Source organism: Alligator mississippiensis, chromosome 4 (genome assembly GCF_030867095.1).
Source record: "Alligator mississippiensis isolate rAllMis1 chromosome 4, rAllMis1, whole genome shotgun sequence".
In the NCBI taxonomy this organism is placed as follows: Eukaryota; Metazoa; Chordata; order Crocodylia; family Alligatoridae; genus Alligator; species Alligator mississippiensis.
The window spans coordinates 26566550-26589708 of NC_081827.1; the positions used below are offsets into that span (position 1 = coordinate 26566550).

Consider the following 23159-nt stretch of genomic DNA (forward strand, 5'->3'; position numbering starts at 1 on the left):
TGACGCACAACCAGCTATATACACACACACTGTTGTTTTACCTAATCTGGATGAAACACATACATTTAATAATATATTTTTGGACTAGTGTTCAACCTATTTATAGAGCTGATCCAACACCTAGCATTGGAACTGTGGGTTTCAAAAGAAAGTTCCTCTCCTGTGTATCACCCTAACTGAACCCTCTTTATCTTGTTATATATAACTGTTTAAATTTTATAGAACTATATCACCTCACTGTTTAACTGTCACTTGGACAAATATCCATAAATATTCTTCACTAGTGTATTTTTCCATAAATCAGTCCCAAATGCCTAAACTCTCCTTCTCTGTTCTTCACTGAACTTCCCCTTCTCATTCTAGGATTGAAAAACCTAAAACAGAGCAATGCTAATGGCAGAAAGGGAGATGAGATTATGGAGAGGCCCAGAAATTAGTGAGCTCTATTCTCTACACTGCCAGCAATTTAATGCAGACTTCAGGCAAGTTGCTTAGCCTCTCTCTGTCTTCATTTCTCCACCTACAAAATGGGGACAGCAGATTATTACTGTTTGTAAGAAACTTCAAGAACGAGGACTGAAAAGCACTATATATTATTGTTTAGGAAAATAAAGCAGGGCATCTCCCCATCCCTCATCTTGACTGGATGATCCAGAACTACAGAGCTGCACTAGCTTCAGGTATAAAATTGCAGCTTTACACATGTCTTTCCTGGCTGAAGATAAGAAAAGATCAATCCAGAAGAAGGGGAGGAGGGCTGAGGATAAGAAATGTGTACAACCAGGGAGCAAGTGTCATGAACTTTCCATGTTATGTAGGGAAATGATGTGTGGATGAAATTTGTTGAAAGAAGAAACATTAAATATACACAGAGATTTCATTCCTTGTAGAGCCTGAGATAGTATTTTGAAAAAAACAAGGTTGGATCCTGCTTTCATTGAAATTTGTCTCATGGATTTCAGTGGGAGCAGGATGGAGCCTTTTATTTTACCACAGTACTGAGATGCCTAGGGATTATTTATACGTTTCATGTTAATGGTGGTGCCAGTGACACCCTCTCAGGCCGTGCCAGCCCAGTCAATTCACTGTGCTCCAGAGAGCAGTGTCCTTAAACATACTGCACTGCTGCAAGAGGGCGGCTTCCTAAACCAGAAGGGTAGCCCCATCCATGAGGTGGGGTGGGCAGGAAAATTAGCCTTGTCACCCAGCAATGCTGATTAGCTTCCTGGATTAAGCAATAATCCACACAGAGCAGCACTACACACTTAAAGTCACCACCCTGCAACATGGTCTGTTTACTTGGGAGACGTGGTCTCAGCCACCTCAGTGCTGTACCCTTTGACAAAAATAATTGACAGACAAATCCTTGTTTCTTTATTCTAGGAAACTAGTGCTTTATCTTTGGATGACAAGTATCATGGAGCTATAGCCATACTGCCTTTTTTACAGCTGGTATCAATACCGTACCAGCTCCTGGAAGAGGAGCAGCACCTGTGTATCAAGCATCTATCTCCTTCTGACCCCACCTACTCTAGAAACTTGTGCAATGAACCCACTGGTTCCAAACTCGCTCTCCTGGCAGAGTAGCATTATTTCGAAGCTACTGGGTTAGTCAGACAAGCTAGTAGCAATACATTTAAATAACACCAAACCTGTTTTATCTAACAGCTGCCATTCAGTTAGTATAACGTAGTCCTCATAATACTAGGAGTGATGTGACATGAAACACTTATCTTGAATATAGCTGCACTGGAAGGAATTGCATGTTGCACAGTGGAATTCTAAAACCACATCTTCAAATTGAAGTGTCACTTTTAAATTGATTTCAAAATTCCTAATTTAATTTTCTTTTAGCAATGCTGTCTAATTTTAATGACTGTGCATAAACCATTTCTGTGAGATATCTGAATGTACACACGAGAATCTAAGTTTATTTTTTGTTAGCTGAATTTGCTGATGGCAACTGATTTCTAGTTTTTCTGTTCAAAATGTATTCAGTGATGGCCAGCATGGCAGCACTCCTACCTACACCAGTAGCTTGAGTTGTTTTTGTTTACAACTACACTTTGGAAAAATATAATCTCCATATACAGAACTTAGGACCCTGGTGTAAAATATAATAATGCTGCATTATACTTGAATATGTTAAGACATTCATGCCAATAAGTCTTACGAAATCTGTAGGCTGACATGGATTGATCATTTTAGGTGATCTTGATGCTTCGTGTCAAGGGTTTGTACTGTACTGACCCCTTTCTGTTTTATTCAAAACACCTTCGGTCCATTCTGCACGTCAGTATTACATAGTTTTTCTTTCAGTTGTGAGAGAAAGAAAGGAACAGCATCCAAAGTTGACCTCAAAGTTGCTCCAAAGATCAGGCTGCTAGCAAAGCAAAAGTGGAAAGGCCTGATCTGTAATCCCTTGGTTTAGTTCAGTAGGGAGAAAATTACTGTGGGCTTTGCATACTCTGAGAAATGAACATTAGGTCCATCAGGACATTCTCTAATTTATCTCAACAATAACCTCCTTGAGCATTAAAATAAATAAAAACATTCATATGGGCAAAATTCTCACTTACTTCCACATCTGTGAATTCAAGTGTTTTTCCACCATGGAGTTTAGTGCGAATCGAAAATGGTCCCATCTTCTATCAAATACATAGTAGCCTCTTCCCATTAAACGGCTGCCAAATGAACAAAACTGAAAGAGACATCTCAATTTTATTTACAGCTAATAAATCAAGTCATAATTGCCAGAGCAAATAATACACACACCCACACGCACACCCACACCTATACTTGCTGAACACATACATATTAAAAAAAAAGAAAGGCTTTTGACAAAGGAACACATCACAAGTAACTTTCTTGCATTATATATGAAACACATGCCTAACATTTCAGCTTGTTATGAGGCATATTCCATATATCCACTAACAGCTCCGCTAAGGATGCTGACAGGGTATCTTTACATCACCTGCTCTGAAGACCTTTTCAGGGTATCATTCAAAGTTTTCCATGTTTCTTGGATGCACACTTTAGTTTTGGTCATCGTTCCTGACTCTTAACTGGAGCAGGGAGATTTCAGCATCAGCTCTTTGCAGCACACAACTCTTGTACATCAGCATCGGAAAACAATGGAATCACTGCTGTAGGCCAGGGGTGTTGGATATGGCCCATGGGCTGAATCCACCCTGTTGGAGCTGTATCACCTGTCTTGCAGTGTTGCCTGCCACACGTAGCAGGTGCTGGCCTAGCCTCAGGTGCTGCGTGCCATATGCAGAACCTGTCTGCCATAGTGACACACTGCATGGGACACTTGCTGCATGTGGCACCAGTACAGGGCAAGGCCTATATGTTGAATCTAGACTGGATCAGGTGCAAAGTCTGTTATAGATCTAATACGGAGGGCTGATCTGCTGGTACCACAAGCAGCATGCATCCCAAACTGGCACCATGCATTGTATGCTGCACATGCGGCTGGGGCCAGTGAACACTACACATGGCGTGTGGGGCTGGAGCTGGGGTGCATGCTGTAGGCAGCACACACTGCTGACCTATGGCGCATGCTGTATTCACTGCCTACACTGGACCAGCCCTGTGAGCTGGATTCAGCCCATGGGGTCATTCTGTGGACCCAATGTGGCCCACATATGAGCCCTGTGCTCCTCATCTGGTCCCTGGGGCCAAATGAGTTTGGTACCCCTGCTCTAGACTCCTGATGCACTTCTCTCTCATTCCGCCTAGCCCTTATTCTTGCTCCTAATGCAGTGCCAGCATTGCAGGAACACTTCACACTATACTTCTGTGTTTTATAAACACACTGCAAAACTGGACCAACACCTTGCAAGTTAAGATCCACCTGTAACTCTCCGACTTTGCCTGTGCAGCTTCTGTGCATCTTACCAATGGCACACCTACAACAAACAAAGTACTGTTTGGTAGTCGTTGCTAAAGAGCAGGGGAAAAAGTGGCAGAGAAAAACTAGATTATATTGTCTCTCAGGGCATAGTAAATCTTGTGATTCCATGTGTCAGGGTGGTTGTAACAGACAAAGATCAATGATCGGCTTTCTCTTTAAACAAAAACGAAGTTTATTTTACTTGAAGTAATGCATTCTCTTTATTACTCTCCTGAATAAGGATGACTACGGCTATCTCTGAAACAAGCATGGTCATGTTTAGAATATTAGCTGTACTCTTCTCTTTCTACTCTGAGTGAATTCCCCTCAGCTGTTAAATCTTTTGCATTTACATATGCTAGGGAGGAATTCTGCATTTCCCCTGGTCCTACACTGTATCCTGTGTATCACTTGTGCTTATCTAGCACAATGGTTTGAAGCTGGGCACTTCTTGACTCTTCCTTTCCACAGTCTGTGATCAGACAACCCTCTTAAAATCAAAGCACTGCTCGCTTCGGCAGTAAACAGCTTTTAGAGAAAAAAAGTAAGCAACAAATTTATACTGGCTCTCTTATCTAAAAGACTTATAATTCCCCAATGGTACGAGAGAAAAGCCTAACTTCCTCACATAGCCTTGGCTGGTCCCTGTAGCACACTAGTTTCCCAGAATAATTGCTGCTTGTTTCTTGGAAGAGGTTGTCTCTTAAATCTTGCCACTGTTCTTTAGAGTTTGTGGGCCATGACTCCTACTTAAAACCATTCCTGTAAGGCTCAGCAGAAGCTTGAACCAGGATCCTCAGTGAACAGCTCTGACATTCTCCCTTAACTGCAAGTATTTGCTGGGACTAGATGGCTGACACATCCATTCTCAGGTTGAACTACCCAATACAGTAAGTAAAAGCCACCTCAGACACACCCCTCAGTAACACAGGCAGCCGGTTAAAATGGTACAAATGATACAAGCTATTTGCCAAATCCTATCAATTTCTATATCAGGGTGCCCAAACCTTGAGCCCTAGGCCAGGTCCAGTCCCCAGCAGCTGGTGGCTGCTCCCAATGCCAGATTTCCTAACCTGTGGGGAGCACCACAGGCCAGACAGCATGGCTCTGTGAACTAGATCAGGCATGCAGGGTGGCATGGGGCTTGATCCTAGTGTGCTAGGAGTTACGTGGGGTCCAGTTACAGTGCATGGGGCCTGGTTTCAGTGCACAGGGCCAGGCAAGGGCAGTGCAGGGTGCCACAGTCTGATTTTGGCATGCGCAGCCAGATACTAGTATGCAGGGCTGGGCAGAGGCGGTGCTGGGCCCAAGCCAGGGGTGTAGTTTGGGTGGAGGCAGTGCAGGGCCTGATCTGGTCTGCAGACTGTCCGTGCAGGGCCAAAAAGTTTGAGCACCACTGTTCTATATGAAAGACATTGCTTAAAATGAATTAAGCATGCCTTGCTACTTGATTCTGGAACATTACACACACCACACACAGACTGTCTCCCTGTTAGCACCTAATTAAGGCTAGTTACACTAATTCCTCACAGAAGTAATTAATCAGTCAAACAAGCAGCTGCTTGCACTTTTTGCCTTAGCTTTTGGAGCCAGGACAGAAAGCAGCACCTAGGGGAGGGAGAGGATGCTTATAAATGCAAGCTGACAGCAGTCAGAGCTGTGGGAAGAGCGGCAGCTGGGTGAGAGCCTGGGGGTTGAAAATTAACCCTGTGAGCTGCCAGTTAGACAACCCTGATGTAAACATCCCAAAAGCCAAGTCAGTCAGTTAGTATTCATACTGTATTACTGAGCAGCTCCTACACTGGGGAGGTGGCTGCTATTCAGTTACACAGTGCATTGCCTTTCCAGTGACTCAATGTACCACTTCCACTGCTCCTCAAACACCTGGCAGCTCTTGAAAGAAAAGCTGAGAAACCAGTTCAACATGGGGCTCCCACAAGGCACTGCCAAGATAGCTAGACAGACTGGGTAGAGACAGCTATGCAGCTCAGTGAAGATATGTGGTTTTTCACCTGGGCACAAGCTATGCTAACATGGCTATCTTGCCTGTTCCAGAACTGACACACTCAGGTCTAGCTTGGATATTTCTGCAGATATACATTGCAGACCCCAGTAAATGTTAGTTACATTTGTTGTACATTAACTGAGTAATACATGACAAACTAACTTGCCAGATGTTAACTATATATACCCTTGGATAAAAACGTTGGATCAGCCACAAAGAAGTTGATCTTTGAACAGAAACTTCTTTGTGTTGCAGAAGTATCCTGTGATAATTTTAACATGTGGCCTATTAGTATGTTATGATTTGTTTCCTGATGCTCACATATAACACAACACATGTAATGCTTGCCATGGGGCCACAGATGCCCAGTGTTTAGCAGTTCCTTTGTAGTGTAGTTAGTTCTCTCTGCAGCAGTTTTCCTGTAGCTGTTTTCTGTGCTGCTTTGTGTGACAAACAAGATCGTTCTAAATGAAATGTGACAAACAATCTACTCTACTTGAATTTCTCAATAATGCCCATTGATAGAATGTTCAAATGCCAGTGCCCAGACAACACATGATACTTATTGTTAATGCTTTCTTATGTAAGCTCAAATATAATGATGGTGAGAAGACGCTGTGACAGGATTAATATTTTCAAAAGGTAGGGATCCCACCTTAAGAGTAACTTCATTTTATAGTGTCTCTGGATTTGGAGCACCTGGCGAGTCACGTCTTCAAGGCCAGTTGATCAACCATACACATAGATATTTTCCCTGTGTCAACTTCAAGAAAAGTGTAGAGAGCAAAACCAACCATTGTACATCACCTTCGTGGATCTAACCAAAGCATCTGACATAGTCAGCAGAGTAGGCCTATTTGCAGTCCCTAGAAATGATAGGATGCCCACCAGTCCTGTTAAGTCTTATACATTCTTTCCACGACAACATGAAAGCAACTGTTCAGTTTGATGGGTCCACTTCAGACAGCTTTGAGATGAAAAGCGGAGTGAAGCAAGGATGCATTCTTACCCCTACACTTTCTGGAATCTTTTTCTTGGTACTCCTAAACTGCATGTTTAAAGACACGGAAGGTGGACTGCACCCTCACGCAAGAAGGTAAAGACTAAAGTGAGAAAGGTGCTTATCAGGGAGCTTCTATTCACTGATGCTGCTGCCCTTATAGCCCACAATGAAGACCTACTACAAGAACTCATGGATTGCCTTTCAAAAGCTTGTCAGGCATTTGTTCTCACTATCAGCATAAAGTAAACAGTTGTGCTAGGAGAGGGAGTTCCACAAGATCCATCAATCACCCTTAATGAGAACCAGCTAGAAGTAGTCCAAAAGTTCAGCTATCTAGGCTCCACAGTGACCACCAACCGCTCACTGGATGAAGAACTTAATGTTCACATTGGAAAGGTTGCCACCACCTTCAGCAGACTAACTAAAAAAGCACGGGACAGCTCAAAGCTTACCATGGAGACCAAAATGCTAGTGTACAAAGCTTGTGTACTCATCACTCACGTATGGTGGGGAAACATGGACAACTTATGCATATGAAGAGAAAGATTAAACAGCTTCCACCTGTGCTGTTTATGCCGCATACTCAACATCAAATGGCAAGATAAAGTTACCAATGCAGGGGTTCTTCAAAGGGCAAATCTACCAATGTGACAGTCCTAGTCAGATAAATGGCCTCATCAGTGCAGTTGTCTCCGAGTAGATTAGAAGACGGACGTATACCCAAGGACATGCTATATGGGGAACTATCAGAGGGAACAAGAACAGGATGCCCCAAGCTTCATTATAAAGACACATGCAAGAGAGATATGAAGCCATTTGGAATTGATCCTGGATAATGGAAAACCTTGGCAAGTGATCGGTGCCATCGTCTCCACCATGGCATTAAAGTCCATGAAAGGAATTGGCTCAAATCATCTGTGTCATAGACTGCAATATCCACTGTCTCGCACAGATGAAAGGAAGCCATTGACTGGATTTGGAGGCCATCCCAAATTAATAAAAGAAGAGAAATCACATCGTAGTATATATTTTGTTTTCACAATAACAATTTTTTTTACATGAGGGTTTTTTCTATTTTAAAATAATTTTAGCTTTACTTCACTTTTCAGTGGTCTTCAAATAGCTTGTGTAATTTGTCTGACAAATGGCCATCTACAATGTTGCATTAGTAACACATGGTAGGATGGAACAAACAAGCACTGGTTGTTTCCAGATGTGAAAAGTAAAGGAGGATAAATTCTAATAGACTATTCTTTAAAAAATTGGGAAAATTAACACATAAATGGAGCTATATTTAAATTTAATTTGAAATTATTGTAAGCATATGCTAATTTTTGTGAAATTTAAGCACTGATTCTTGGAGTAGTAACACTATAAACTCTAATATCCCCCTATGGGAGTAATACACACTTAAGGCTACCACTAATTACACTGTTCCAATATATCTAATTACACTGTTCCAATATATCTATACGGCGCAATATGCAAACACATTCTCTTAATTGTGCATACTACATAGAAAATATATTGATGGAGACATCTCATTTCCTTGGCTTGAAGTGTATAAAAGCTCAGGAGTTCAAGAGTTCTTCAATTATTGCTTACATTGTATTACATAAATAAACACACTTCAGATCCGGTGCTATAAGGCTGCACTTACTGATAACAATAAAACTTAAAACCAACATGGGAGCAGCCAGACTAGCACATTTGGACAAAGTGATTTCATAGCAGCTGGGCTACGCTGTGCTCAGGAGAGGACACTCCATTTTAAATGAATGAGACAATGAGTTCACAACATAAGTACTCTTGTACAAACTGTGCTTCTGAAGTGTTATTGCTTCACAGTGGGTTACAAATCCTCAAGAACATAAAGAGTTCAATCACTTGGTACCATTTTTGTTGCCATACAATTTTCAAGGACATTTTGAAGCTTTCAGTTAACCTTCTAATTAAGACATGAAAGACTGGTTGTCTTCCCATGGCAGTTTTACACCAGCATAACTATTCACTTAAACAGAATTGCTCCTGATTTCTACTAGTGTCACAAAGGGGAATCTGGCTCTACAATTCTGATTTCGACAGCTGATCCTTTCTTGTGCCCATAATCCTGTAATATTTAATGTCATATACACTAACCTGTCTGCTTTCTTCCTACCAATCTTTGTCTTCTGTCACATCAGGCAACTTTATCTTACTTAGGCTGCATGTTTTTGGACACCGGGCCCTTCTTATACGTCTGTAGAATGTCAAACACATGTATGGCATTGTGTACAGGCAACCCCTGCTTAATGCTGTTTTGCCTAGTGCTTCACTAGAACTCTCATTTTAAGTTGATACCTGATTTCACTTAGCACTCAGCGAGTTTCATTATAATGCTCGTGGTCGTTATCTTGGGTCATTAAAAACACTTGTGGTCGCCATCTTGGGAAGTCAAATACTTTTGGTTTCACTTAACGCTTAGTTTTTCAGGAACCAATTAAGAATGCTAAGTGGGGGTTGCCTGTATATGACAATGATAAGTAGCAATGCCAAAGAGAGAGAGACATACCCCAAGAGGTCTGGGATGGTGGCTGGAAAAGTGACAGTCTAACTTCTCAGATTCTTCAGCACCATCCACTTCTCCTTCATCACTGGACAATCTACTAGCGATGTCTCCTCCCCCAGAAGGCAGTGGCAGGTCTGCTGCATACCCACTATGGTTTGAAGAACTGTTGCTATTTATGCTGTTTGCAGATGATGGTCTAAGAGGAGAAAAAAATATTTATACCATTAATGTTTTGAAAAAATTTGACAAAGCTCAGGTGTCGAGCACAACTGTCTAAGCTTCAAAGCAAGTGGCAAAAAAATTGTCAGAATCCAAACAATAACAAAACCTGTTATTCCTGTGTGGAGGAAGTAAATATAATTAAAAATTAAAATCACTTTCACAATCCCTCTTGCCAATGTTATACAGTAATAAAAGTGGGAATCCATCAACTTTGTGTTGGATTGTACAACTTTGTGTAACATTGTGTTACACTTGAGGGTCATAAAGATGAGTTTAAGTATTATTATATTTTGTTTTTGCACTGAAGTCAGAGCCATGGAGGGTAAGCAGTGCCTGCTGGGGGTGGGGGGAGGGGACAAGTGGCACCTGAACCTGGGTCAGGAGGATGTGGTGGTGCTCAGGCTCAGGCAGTGGTAGGGAGGCCGGTGACAGGGAGGAAGCAGACATGATGTGGGTTGTTGGCAAGGAAGGAGCAGAGGTAGCAGGGGGGGCAAGTAGCTGGGGGAAGCTGCAGGGGCACAGGTGCAGGCAAGGGAGAGCAAGAAACTCCACCAGGCCTAGGGTCAGGGAGGAACAAGTTAGGGAACTTCTGGAGGGGCTGGACATGTTCAAATCGGCAGGTCCAGATGCTCTCCATCCCAGGGTGTTGAGGAAATTGGCAGGGGTTAATCACAGGGCCCCTGGCACGGCTTTACGAGCACTCGTGGTGCTCTGGCCAGGTGCCGGACTACTGGAAGAGGGCCAATGTGGTCCCTATCTTTAAAAAAGGGAAGAGGGAGGGACCCGGGCGACTATAGGCCTGTTAGTCTTACTTCAATCTTGGGGAAGCTCTTTGAGAAGATTAGCAAGGAGCACATCTGTGATGGGCCAGCAGCAGGGATGATGCTCAAGGGCAACCAGCATGGTTTCATTAGGGGCATGTCCTGTCAGACCAACCTGATTGCCTTCTACGATTAGGTCACAAAATCATTGGACACAGGTGTCGTGGTGGACATAATCTTTCTGGACTTCAGGAAGGCCTCTGACACTGTCTCCCACCCCATCCTCATTAAAAAGCTAGGCAACTGTGGCATTGATGCCTACACAGTCAGATGGATTGCAAATTGGCTGAGGGGTTGTACTCAGAGAGTGCTGGTGGACGGGTCATATTTGACCTGGAGGGATGTGGGCAGTGGAGTCCCCTAGGGCTCAGTCCTTGGGCCCGCGCTGTTCAATTTCTTTATTAGCAACTTGGATGATGGGGTGAAAAGCACCCTGTTTAAATTTGCAGACGACACCAAGATTTGAGGTGAGGTGGGCACACCAGAAGGGAAGGACAGATTACAGCAGGACCTGGACAGGTTACAGGGGTGGGCAAATGAAAATAGGATGAGAGTCAATACTGACAAGTGCAGGGTGCTGCACTTAGGTAGTAGGAACCAGCAGCATACCTACAGGCTGGGGAACTCTCTTCTTGAAAGCACGGTGGCAGAAAGAGATCTTGGAGTCATTATTGACTCCAAGATGAACATGGGCTGACAGTGCGAGGACACGGTCAGTAGGGCTAACCGTACCTTGTCCTGAATCCACAGATGCATCACAAGTAGGGCCAAGGAGGTGATCCTCCCCCTCTATGTGACACTGGTCAGGCCGCAGTTGGAGTACTGCGTCCAGTTCTGGGCACTGCACTTCAGAAGGGATGTGGACAGCATTGAGAGGGTCCAAAGAAGGGCCACTCACATGATCCGGGGACAGCAGCGCAGACTCTATGAGGAGAGGCTACGGGACCTTGACCTGTTCAGCCTTCGCAAGAGAAGGCTGAGGGGGTACCTGGTGGCCATCTATAAACTTACTAGGGGGACCAGCGGGGATTGGGAGAGACCTTGTTCCCCTGAGTGCCTCCCGGAGTAACAAGGAATAACGGCCATAAGTTGTTAGAGAGTAGGTTTAGACGGGACATCCAAAAGCACTACTTCACAGCCAGGGCGGCTAGGATCTGGAACCAACTTCCAAGGGAAATGGTGCTGGCTCCTACCTTGGAGGTCTTTAAGAGGAGGCTTGACGTTTACCTAGCTGGGGTCATTTGAGCCCAGTTTTCTCTCCTGCCCAGGGCAAGGGGCCGGACTAGAAGATCTACAAGGTCCCTTCCGACCCTACATCTATGAATCTATGAGTAAAGGGGGGAAGGAACCACAGGGAGCAGGCATGGGGCACTGGAAGGAAGTGAGGCAAGTCATGGGGGGCAGGCACTGTGTGGGACGGGTGTTACACAGGCATCGGGAGGGCAGGTAGCATGTGGGGGCAAGCGGAAAGGGGGACAGCAGCAGGGTGCGAGAGGTAGGGGTCAAGCACTTGTCTCCCCTGCTGCCTGCCCCCCCCACTGCCTATCCCCCTACAGTGTTGGTAGTGGTGTGAGGGGCATGAATTTAAGGAAGACCCTCTAATAGATTCTATACATGGCAAATTATAACAAATTGATACATTTTCCACGCATAGAATCTAATTACCGGGGTGGTCGTCTTAAATTCAAAGCTGTCTTGGAGTCAGTAAGTTTCCCTTGCTGAAGCTTAAGGCTACTGCTCCTAGTTCTGCCCCCTACAGTCATGGAGATAAGCCCATCTCCATCTTCCCTGTAATCGCCCTTCAGGTATTTGAAGACCGTGATCAAATGCCCCCTCAGTCTCTTCGTCTCCTAAAAAACTCTTAGTTTATTCAGTTATTCCTTATATAAGTCTTGCCTCCCAGACCCCTAATCATTTTTGTTGCTCTTTGCTGGATTCTTTCCAATACTTTTTGAAGTGTTGGGCCCAAAACTGGACACAGTACTCCAAGTGAGGCCTTACCAATGCTGAATCAAGTGGAAGAATCACTTCCTTTGATCTGCAAGTGACATTCATGTTAATACAACCCAGTATGCTGTTGGCTTTTTTGCAACAAAAGCACGCTGTTGGCTCACATTCAGCGTATGATCACTCTAACCCTCAGGTCCTTCTCTGCAGTACTGCAGCCTAGCCAGTCATTCCCCAGTCCTTCTTTGTGCATGTGATTATTCTATCCCAAGTGCAGGACTTTGCACGTGGCCTTGTTGATTCTCATCTGACTGCAGACCATTTATCCAGTCTATCCAGGTCATGCTGAATCTTAGCCCTGCCCTCCAGAACATCTGCAGCTCCACCCAACTTGGTGTCATCTGCAAAGCCGCGAAGTGTGCACTCAATCCCATCATCCCAATCATTAATGATACAAGCTGAACTGTACCAGACCCATGATGGAGCCCTGGAGAACCCCACTTGATCTCCTCCCAACTAGACACTGGTTATTTCTAGGTACCAAGAGAAAAAACCCTTATATTAATATTTAATTAGGGAATAATTCAGAGAAGGATAAAGCAAATCCTACTTCAGATGTGTATAAGGCACAGGAACATTTGCTATAGCAGCTTCAGGATTTAGTTTACACATGTCTGAGAACTGCTCACCTAGGAAGTAAAGAATTGGGTGGTTTAGATTTTGCAGGAGACGTTACTTTTGTTTCTTGTCCAGAGGTCACTGAAGATCCTGACAGAGAATCTTGTGCTGGTGTGGGTTGGCTCTGATGGCTTTCCCTTATAGACTGTGGATGCTCCTTGTCTTTTGCACCTTCTTTTTCCCTGGATCGAGCTTTATGTTCAGCTAGAAGGATGTCAAACTGTTTTTTACGGCCTGGAACCGCTCGCCGATGGTTAAGTGAGTGAGTCTAAAAATAGGGTGGTTAAAAAGGGTGGTTTGTGTGTGCATAAAATTAATTGTGAATTCTTTAAATTTCTGACATACAGCTCTAAGAGGTAAAAATCTACATAAAAAAAACTTTAGACACAGCCAAGGCAAATTAAAAGCTATTATTCCACCTTTGGTAAGTTAAATAGTTATTTTCAGAAATGTTTGCTTTTAGCTAAAAATACTTTTAGAAACAAATTTCACAATGGAAACTATTTATTTACCTTTTCCAAAACAGAAAATAATACTTGAGTAATACTATTATTATTAAAAATTAGAATTTAGTCATTACAGCTCTTAATCTACAAATAATAATTTGATTTGGTTTGATTTATATCCAAAAATGTCTATAAGTGGATATTTTTAAGCATACAGATGAAATGCTTTTAAAGGTGAGTGATTCTGCACAAGGTTTCTTCCTTTCTGTTCACCTCTACAGACAAGCAGTAGTATATGTCTATGTCTTTATTAAATGTCTCATCTTGTTTCTGTTTTTATGAGACTTACTTTATCAAGTGGGAACCTTTAAAGTTATTAAATAAGAAAATTACTTTCATCTTAAATCAAAGTGAAGTAGGCATCAGTGCTATTATACACATGAACAAAAAGTATAATTTACAAACAATATTCTTTACTATTTGTATACAACATTCTAATGCCTTTTACATAAGTGGCATGAAAAACCCGTGTCAAAAATATCACTGTAATAATGCAGATGCCCTGATTCACCAAAGAAACAGAATATGATTACTGTATAAAGAATTACCTGTGGCGAATGTCTGAATACCATACCCACTGTCTGTAAGACAGGAGTGTCCTGAGTACACTCATATTACTGTAGTGCCATTTAAACTACAACATAGCATCTGCTATTTTATCTTCTAAGAAAAATACCTTGCAGGTGAGTGATCTTGTGCAAGGTTTCTTTGATTCAGGATCCAGTACTCCACAGTGCTTATTTGGGTCAAATTCTCTTTCTGTTTGAGGGAATGAAAAGAAAACAAAGTCTCAAAATACATGTTAATACATGTGAATGAAGATTGCTTCCTCACAATATTCAGCTTTACAGAGGCTCCAATAAGCTTTGCCTGACAGTATTATTTATGTGGCTCAGTGCCAGCACATTGTAACATGTACCACATGCACAGCTATGCAATTCGGCTTCTCTCCTGTCCTTGGACATGGTTCCCACCATTAAGAGCAGAATTTCACAGAATTCACAAAACCTGCTCTTATGCTGGGAAACAATACACTTGGAAAACAGTCTTTTGGGGGCAGCAGTTAAGGTTGTTCTATTTAGAGGCTTGGACCAGAGAGTTGAGTTTTGTATAGTGATCTGAGTCAGATTGGGGTGCCGCTCTTAACAGATCTGTGGACTGAATTTTAGAAGTGTTATCCAATTTTCCACTGGAAATTGAAAGCTACAGCAGCTCTGATCTTCTGAAAAAATCATGCATTGGTGTCTCGAGTCGCACACAAAAGTACAAGCTATGCTTGAAAATTTTGATCTAAATGAATCACCAGGTATAAAACAAGGATCTAATAATTCTTTTCACCCTATTTCACAGACATATTAAACTTAATTGTGTGCAGTGCATTTCAAAGAAGATTTGCATGAGTTCTAATTATTAGAAGGAGTAGTAACCACCTATTGAGAAAGGTTAGTGTATTTCATGCTGAATGCATTCAATTTACATATTTTATCATCAATTACAATTTTATTTGTGCACTTTTTTTAGATTACCCATAACTTACATGTAAAATGGCTTTTCAGTTTTATGTTGCAGAATGGATGCTTTAGTTTACTTCTGTGTAATCTTTTCATATTCTTTTGTGCCCCCTTAAGATAATAATGAATAAGTAAGAGAGCTATTTAATAATTTATTTGGGCTTATATTTGTGAAAGAATGGCGTAGTCTTCAGAATACAATTAGTTAATACTTCACACCTATTCAGAACCTTTCATTTGAGAATCTAAAATTTTTACAAACTATAAACAATTCCCTGCTGAGAGGTCTGCATTTTTATCCCCATTTTACAGATGGGGAAACTGAAGCACACAATGACCTTAAGAGACCTGCTCAAGCCAAAGAGTGAGTAAGTGGCAGAGCTAGGAGAAGCAGCACGACTTCTGATGCCCAGGGCTCTGTATTAAACAACATCTGCTTCCTGCATGTCCTAGGTGATTGGTGGTTCTCAGTATCGTTACAAGGAATTGTTAAAAGATTTAAAAAAATAAACACTAGATAGGATAAAACACTATTGAACCCATGGAAAAGGGGAAACTCTCTTGATCATATCTGAGATGCAAGGCATTCCTGAACTAAAGTACTGTATATCTGAACTAATGGTCTGCAGTGTCACTGTTGGGGAAACCTCCCATGACAGTGAGTCAGTCACAAGTAGTGGAAGCTACTGTGGATTTTGAAGCACAGCAGAATGTAAAAGATACGTACAACCAGTAAGTAGGTCCAAAAATGCAGAAGTATTTAATACACTGTGTCCTACAGGCCAGATAAAGGAGGTGGTTCTTCAGCTTATTTTTCCAAGTATGTAATGTGCCTATCCAGGAGCAGATCCAGAGGGGGTGCAGTGGTATGGCCACACTCCCCCTTTCTGACCATGTTGCCAGAAGATCAGCCAGGGACTTAAGTCTTGAAGAAAATAAGCACTCCCCCCACCCCTTCCCTTCTGTGCTCAAAGGCAGGCCACTCCTTCCCCTCTCATCTTCCTCCCTTCCCATTCCCACTCTTATCTGCCACTGCTGCATCCATGTTGTCTTGGGGGTGAGGGGAGCTTCTGCCCAATCCAGCTGGGTTGCACCAAGTCTGGGTGCACAGGAGCATGGCAGGAGTGTTCACACTCCCTATCTGCTCCCCCAAGGTGTTCCCTTGAGCCTGGGAGCAGGTGTGGGGAGGGGGAACTTGCCTTTTCCTGCCATAGTCCTGGGCTCAGTACAGTCCCCACACAGCCCAGCTGGAGTGGGACAGGAGCTCCCTTGGCCCTGGAACAGCACCAGCAGCAACAGGCAGGGACTGGGAATAAGAGGGGAAGGAAGGGGGCAGAGACATGCCTGTGAGCAAAGGGGAAGGAAGGGGACAGTACTTACCTTCCCTGGGACTTCGGTCCTTGCAGTGCTGCCTGCTGGGGGTGGAGGGAGGTACAGGGTGAGGAGGTTGAGGTGGGGTGTGTAGCCAGCCACTGCTGCAGTACTGGGTGCTGCAACCACACCCTGCTTTATAAAATCCTGGATTTGTTTCTGTGCCTATCATGGTTTCTGGGGTCACATATATAACACCCATTTGAGTAAACTAAACCAAACTACACTGGCACGCCTGAAACTAAAGATATCAAACAAAGTCTACAAATCAAGAGTGCACCCCTCCAGCTTCAGGAAACACAAAAGGAGGAACTACTGCTCAATGTAGCTGGAAAAGCAGCCAGTTTTAGGATGCAAACAGAGTACAAGCAGAGATAAAAGCTAATGTCATGATTTGCAGTTAGAAAAACTGGAAGCCTGCGCAGTCTAGGGAGCAATAACAAGACTACACTCAATGTGAACACCAATTCTAAGCAAGCAGGAAACTTGCCTATTTTTCCAACTGAAGTCTGAATGCTCCTTTAAGAGTAGCCCTGTAGTCCTAACTGTGAAGCAGAGTATCTATGATGAGTCTCATATATAAGAAGAACGATTTCTCCCTTCTTGTTGATCTGTGATAGAACAGAGCTTTTGGATTCCCTGGGAGTACCAGTATCCATGATGACAGGAAAGGGTCCCAGCTGTAAAGGTGGATTCTTACAGATTTCCACTCAGTTGGCTCATGTGGTAAGCATGATGCTCCAATTCTCTAGAATGGGGGAATGTAGGCATTTCTTCTACGCAGCTCCACTGGGTAGCTGTAAGCAACATTACAGTCTGGACTGACTGAAAACATGTAGTATAAGCTCCAGTGGTTGCAAACTAGCAGAAACAATTTATTTAAATGGGGTATTCTAGTTGTTTAGCTTTTCCATAAGAGAGCTGGGACTGAAGACATTATATGTTTCTGCACTAAGTTTTTTCTATTTGCCACTAGGGACAATGACCTACTGGTGGTGGGCATTGCAAGTCTGATTGTCTTTTGATATTTCTCAGCTGGCTCAGATCTTTACTGCAGGAAAGCAGGCAGCCTCCTTCATTATGCACCAGAATCACCAGCTCTTAGCAAAGGAAACAGCTTTAACCCCATTCAGGAGCATGGGAGGAGAGAGTTGAGGATTAAGAAGGATGGAAAGCTGATGTAGACCAGTTTAAGCTCATAGCTAAGGTTTTAAAAACAAATGGCTGGGCACCTGCAACAGGAGATGGGGAACCTAACAATTCCCTTGCTTATTCCCTTTCTCCCCATCCCTTTATTTTTTATATAAAACAAGCAGATTGCATTTGAGATCTATCCCAAAGAATCATCCAAGCATCTTAGTTTAGCCTGTGCACAGATGTGTGTAATGCTGGCCAGGAATCCACCATATAAAAAGTTCTTTATGTTTTCACAGCTTAGTATTTTAAATCTTTGGAATATAAACAATCCCCACAAACTGTACTGTGATGCCACATCAGCATGAGAGGCTGAGACAGCAAGATAGTCAAGGTATTCATGTGGAAAAATGACTACAGCTGAGGCAGTTGTAGAGTAGAGCTCTGTCGTCTCTGGATTTTTTACCCAGTGATTTTTTTTGTCTTGTTGGCAGATACGTTTTACTGGCAAAATGTGCTGAAATGGTGCCAATGTGGGGTTGCTCATTAGATCCTTGGCTAAGCAATATGAAGGAAGGCCCCACAGCAATCTCTGCAAAAAAACGCCCATCTACCTTAATGACTTTTCTCTATGGTCCTTGGCAGATGTTACATTTAAAGTGTGATTAATGTGTTAATGGACTAATACATTTGTAGCATGCCATGTGCTCAAACAATTTATCACCTGATAAAGAGCCACAAAAAATAAATAGTGATCCATCCTCAGAAATGTTACCTATTAAATGTACATTATCTTAGCAGCTTGTTTGTATCTCATTCTAAGTTGAACACATGACATGTTACACAGAGGGTGATAGTGTTTGTTTGGTCAGGTTCTCCCGAACCCTAGGGTGGACTCGCTTCCCACCTCCTTCCTGCAAGGGAACTCCCTGTGATTGCCACTGAACTCTGCTGTGCCAGGGTGCCTCAGAAGGAGATATCATGACTCTCTGACTCCCCTCCCTTTCCCCAACCAGCCTCCAAGTCAGCTTCTTTAAGTAGCCATTTAGCTCCTCTTCCCTGTGAGAGGCAGAGGGTAGACAAACACTCAACACGACATGCTTTGCTTGGACACAACAGGAGCCTCAGAAAGGGGGAGAGAATTTACAGGGCTCTGGGTGCAAGGGTGAAGGGGTCTGGGGCTCAGGTCATGTTCTCCTCAGTTCTTCCAGTCATGGGAAAGGGCCTGGGCAGGAGCAGGTGCATCCTGCAGATCAATACCTGGCTGCACAGGTGGTGTCACCAGCAGGGATTCAGCTTCTTCAACCATGGGATGTTCTTCCAAGAAGGATTGCTGAGATGAGATGGGATCCACCTGACAAAGAGGGAAGAGCATCTTCGCAGACAGGCTTGCTAGCCTGCAAGGAGGGCTTTAAACTAGGTTTGCTGGGGGATGGAGACCAAAGCTGTGAGGTAAGTGGGGAAGTAGGAGATCCAAAGAAAGAGCAAGCAGGAGGGAGAAACAGGGGAGGTGCTCTCATACTTCCTGAGAAATCAGGGCAATCAACTAGGTAGCTTAGGTGCCTGTACACAAATGCACGGAGCCTGGCAAACAAGCAGGAAGAATTGGAAGTCCCTGCACAGTCACGGAGCTATGACGTGATTGGAATAACAGAGACTTGGTGGGAGCTCGCATGACTGGAGCACTGCCATGGATAGGTACAAGCTGTTCAGGAAGGACAGGCAGGGGAGAAGAGGGGAGTTGCACTTTATGTCAAACAGCCATATGATTGCTCAGAGCTCCAGTATGAAACTGGAGACAGCCCGGTTGAAAGTTTCTAGGTTAGGGTCAGAGGGGAGAGCAACAAGTGTAATGTTGTGGTGGGGGTCTGCTATAGACCACCAAACCAGGAGGATGTGGTAGATGAGGTTTTCTTTAAACACCTAGTGGAAGTTTCCCCATTACAGGCCCTGGTTCTCATGGGGGACTTTGATCATCCTGACATCTACTGGGAGGGCAATACAGCAGTGCACAGACAATCCAGGAAGTTTCTGGAGACAACTTCCTGGTGCAAGTGCTGGAGCAGCCAACTTGGGGCTGTGCTCTTCTTGGCCTGTTGCTCACAAAGAGGGAAGAATTGGTGGGGAATGTAGTAGTGCAGCCGTTCCCAATCTCTGGTACAGGTACCACCAGTGGTATGCAGACAACCTGTTAGTGATACGCATGAAGAGTTTTATTATAATTACTTTATATGACAAAATTTTGCTGGTCATACTTAAGGTGGTATTGTATTAAATTGGTGGTGCGCAATCTGTCACAGAGTTTGGGAACTGCTGTAGTAGTGGGTTGCGACTTGGGCAGCAGTGACTACGAGATGATTGAGTTCAGGATCCTGAGGAAAGGAAGGGTGGAGAGCAGCGGAGTAAAGACCCTGGACTTCAGAAAAGCAGATTTTGACTCGCTCAGAGAACTCATGGGCAGGATCCCCTGGGAAGCCAGACTGAGGAGGAGAGGAGTCCAGGAGAGCTGGCTGTACTTGAAAGAAGCCGTACTGAGAGTGCAGGAACAAACCATCCCGATGCGCCGGAAGACCAGCAAGTATGGCAGAAGACCAGCTTGGCTTAGCAAGGATCTCTTCAGTAAACTAAATCACAAAAAGCACATAAGAAGTAGAAACTTGGACAAATAATTAGTGTAGAATATAAGAGCATTGCTTGGGCATGCAGGGATGAAGTCAGGAAGGCCAAAGATCAACTGGAGTTGCAACTAGCAAGGGACATGAAGGATAACAAGAAGGGTTTCTACAAGTATGTCGGTAGCAAGAGGAGGATCAGGGTAAGTATGGGTTCCATACTGAATGGGGTAGGCAACCTTGTGATAGAGGATGCAGAAAACGCTGCAGTGCTCAATGCCTTCTTCACCTCAGTCTTCACAGGTAAGGTCAGCTTTTAAACTACTGCACCAACAGCATACTTTAGGAAGAAGGTGAGCAGCCAACAGGGGTGAAAGAACAGGTTAGGGACTATTTAGAAAAGCTGAACATATACAAGTCCACGGGGCTGGGTGGGATGCACCTGACAGTGCTGAGGGAGTTGGCTGATGTGATTGTAGAGCCATTGGCCATCATCTTTAAAAACTCATGGCGATCAGGAGAGGTTCTGGATGACTGGAAAAGGGCAAGCATAGTGCCTATATTTAACAAAGGGAAGAAGGAGGATCCAGGGAACTACAGACCAGTCAACCTCACCTCAGGCCCTGGAAATTCCCTTTCCAAGGGAAAGTCATGCCTGACCAACCTGATTGCCTTCTCTGACAAGGTGATTGGCTCTGTGGATGTGAGGAGACTGGTGGATGCGGTGTACCTTGATTTTAGCAAGCCTTTTGATATGGTTTCCCACAACATTCTTGCAGGCAAGCTAAGGAAGTATGTGCTGGATGAATGGACTGTAAGGTGGATAGAAAACTGGCTGGAGAATTGGGCGGGCTCAGAGAATAGTAATCAATGGCTCGATGTCTAGTTGGGAGCCAGTATCACGTGGAGTGCCCCAGGGCTCAGTCCTGGGGCCAGTTTTGTTCAATGTCTTCATCAACTACCTGGAAGATGGCATACAGTGCACACTCAGCAACTCTGCAGATGTCACTAAATTGGGGGAGTAGTAGATATGCTGAAGGCCAGGGCTAGGATTCAGAGTGACCTAAACAAATCGGAGGATTGAGCCAACAGAAATCTCATAAGGGCCCAACAAGGACAAGTGCAAAGTCCTGCACTTAGGACAGAACAATGCCATGTACTGGTACAGGCTGGGGGGCTGACTGCCTGGGCAGCAGCTCTGCAGAAAAGGACCTGGGGGTTACAGTGGACAATAAGCTGAATATGAACCAGCAGTGTGCCCTTGTTGCCAAGAAGGCTGACGGCATACTGGGCTGCATTGGTAGGAGTGTTGCCAGCAGGTCAAGGGAAGTGATTATTTCCCTTTTTTCAGCACTGGTGAGGCCACATCTGGAGTACTGTGTTCAGTTTTGGGCCCCGCACTACAGAAAGGGACAAATTGGAGAGGGTCTAGAGGAGGGTAACAAAAATGGTAAGGAGACTGGGCAACATGACTTCTGAGGAAAGACCGAGGGAACTGGGCTTATTTAGTTTAGAGAAGAAGAGACAGAGGGGGCTTAATAGCGGCCTTCAATTACCTGAAGCGGGGTTCGAAAGAGGATGGAGCTGGACTGTTCTCAGTGGTGGCAGATGACAGGACAAGGAGCAATGGTCTCAAGTTGCAGCAAGGGAAGTTTAGGTCAGATATTAAGAAGAATTTTCTCACTAGGAGGGTAGTAAAACACTGGAACAGGTCACCCAGACAGCTGGTGGAACCTCCATCCTTGGAGGTTTTTAAGATTTGGCTAGAAAAAACCTTGCCTGGGATGATCTAGTTGGGGATGGTCCTGACTCAAGTAGGGGGTTGGACTAGGTGACCTCCCGAGATCCCTTCCAACCCTAATTTTCTATGATTTGATGATTTCTTCAGGAAACTACAGGCAAAAGATGGGGAGAGAGGAGAAACACACATACAAAAGCATCTTATAAGGTGTCCTGGGGGAGTTCCAGTCCTGCTGTTCCTATCTCCACTCCCCTACCCTTTGCAGGAGCCTGCTCCATACAAGACTGGGGAGAGAGACAGCCTCCCCTTGCTGGCAAGTGTTGTTAGAGCTAGTTCCAAGGGTACTTTCCCCCCTGTGGATAGCTTCCCTTGTGAACATGAAGCAGGTCACACTCTGCAAGTTTTCATCAAACAACATTACCTGTTGTTTGATAGAAATGATGTCTGCCAAGGGCCTAACACAGTAAATACCAAGGATTGAATCAGTGTCTACACAACCTCCAGTCCTTTGGTACAGGGTGATGTGGGGGAAAGCCTGGCAGCTCGAAGACATAGTTTACCAACTCTACGTGTCCCAGGAAGAGCGGTAAATTGGGTCTCTAAATTAAGCTGTTCAAAATGTGAATGTTTTTTGTAAATCTTCCCCTGTCCCATTATCTTAAGTTTATTTTAAATGTTATGAATTGTAATGCATTGTATTTATTCATTGGGATAGTAAATCAAACCCCAGGAAACAAAACGTTAGGCTGAAAAAAGCCAAATTGTTGATTTTTTTCCTAAATATTTTCAGTTTTGTAGAACTCAAGCACAGACAACTGCTTAATTTTCCTATGAACCATGTTTAACTAGTTAAGAAAGAAGTCGCTGTATTGGATGCTTCAGAGGAATGGCATCGTGCCATGCCACACGCAGTTTTTGCAAACGCATCTCACTGTTTTGGAATCAAGCCATGTTAGCTGTGCCACGGAGCTGGCTGCCAAATGTAAGAAAATGAAAAACAAAACAAACTTGTATTCAGTCTCAAACCAACAAGTCACACTTATGAACTAAAAATAATGGCAGTCATCTTGTGCAACTCATACACTCTTGGAAAACTGAATCAATCAGTTTTCTATCAAATGGATGGTACAGCTCAGATAGCATTACCATTACAAAAATG

The 23159-nt window shown here is 43.8% G+C and overlaps 1 protein-coding gene across 3 annotated transcripts in view; it reads right to left on the reverse strand.

Annotated features, from left to right (window-relative positions):
* ATXN7L1 (ataxin 7 like 1) overlaps positions 1-23159 on the reverse strand; it is a 195245-nt gene that overhangs the window by 15249 nt on the left and 156837 nt on the right. For all 3 annotated transcript variants that reach the window (XM_019487459.2, XM_059725863.1, XM_019487457.2), the window contains 4 exons: positions 14308-14390; positions 13137-13393; positions 9461-9653; positions 2580-2701 (listed from right to left, as the gene is read on the reverse strand). In XM_019487459.2, the coding sequence (XP_019343004.1) occupies positions 2580-2701; positions 9461-9653; positions 13137-13393; positions 14308-14390 (655 nt within the window). The remainder of the gene's footprint in view (positions 1-2579; positions 2702-9460; positions 9654-13136; positions 13394-14307; positions 14391-23159) is intronic.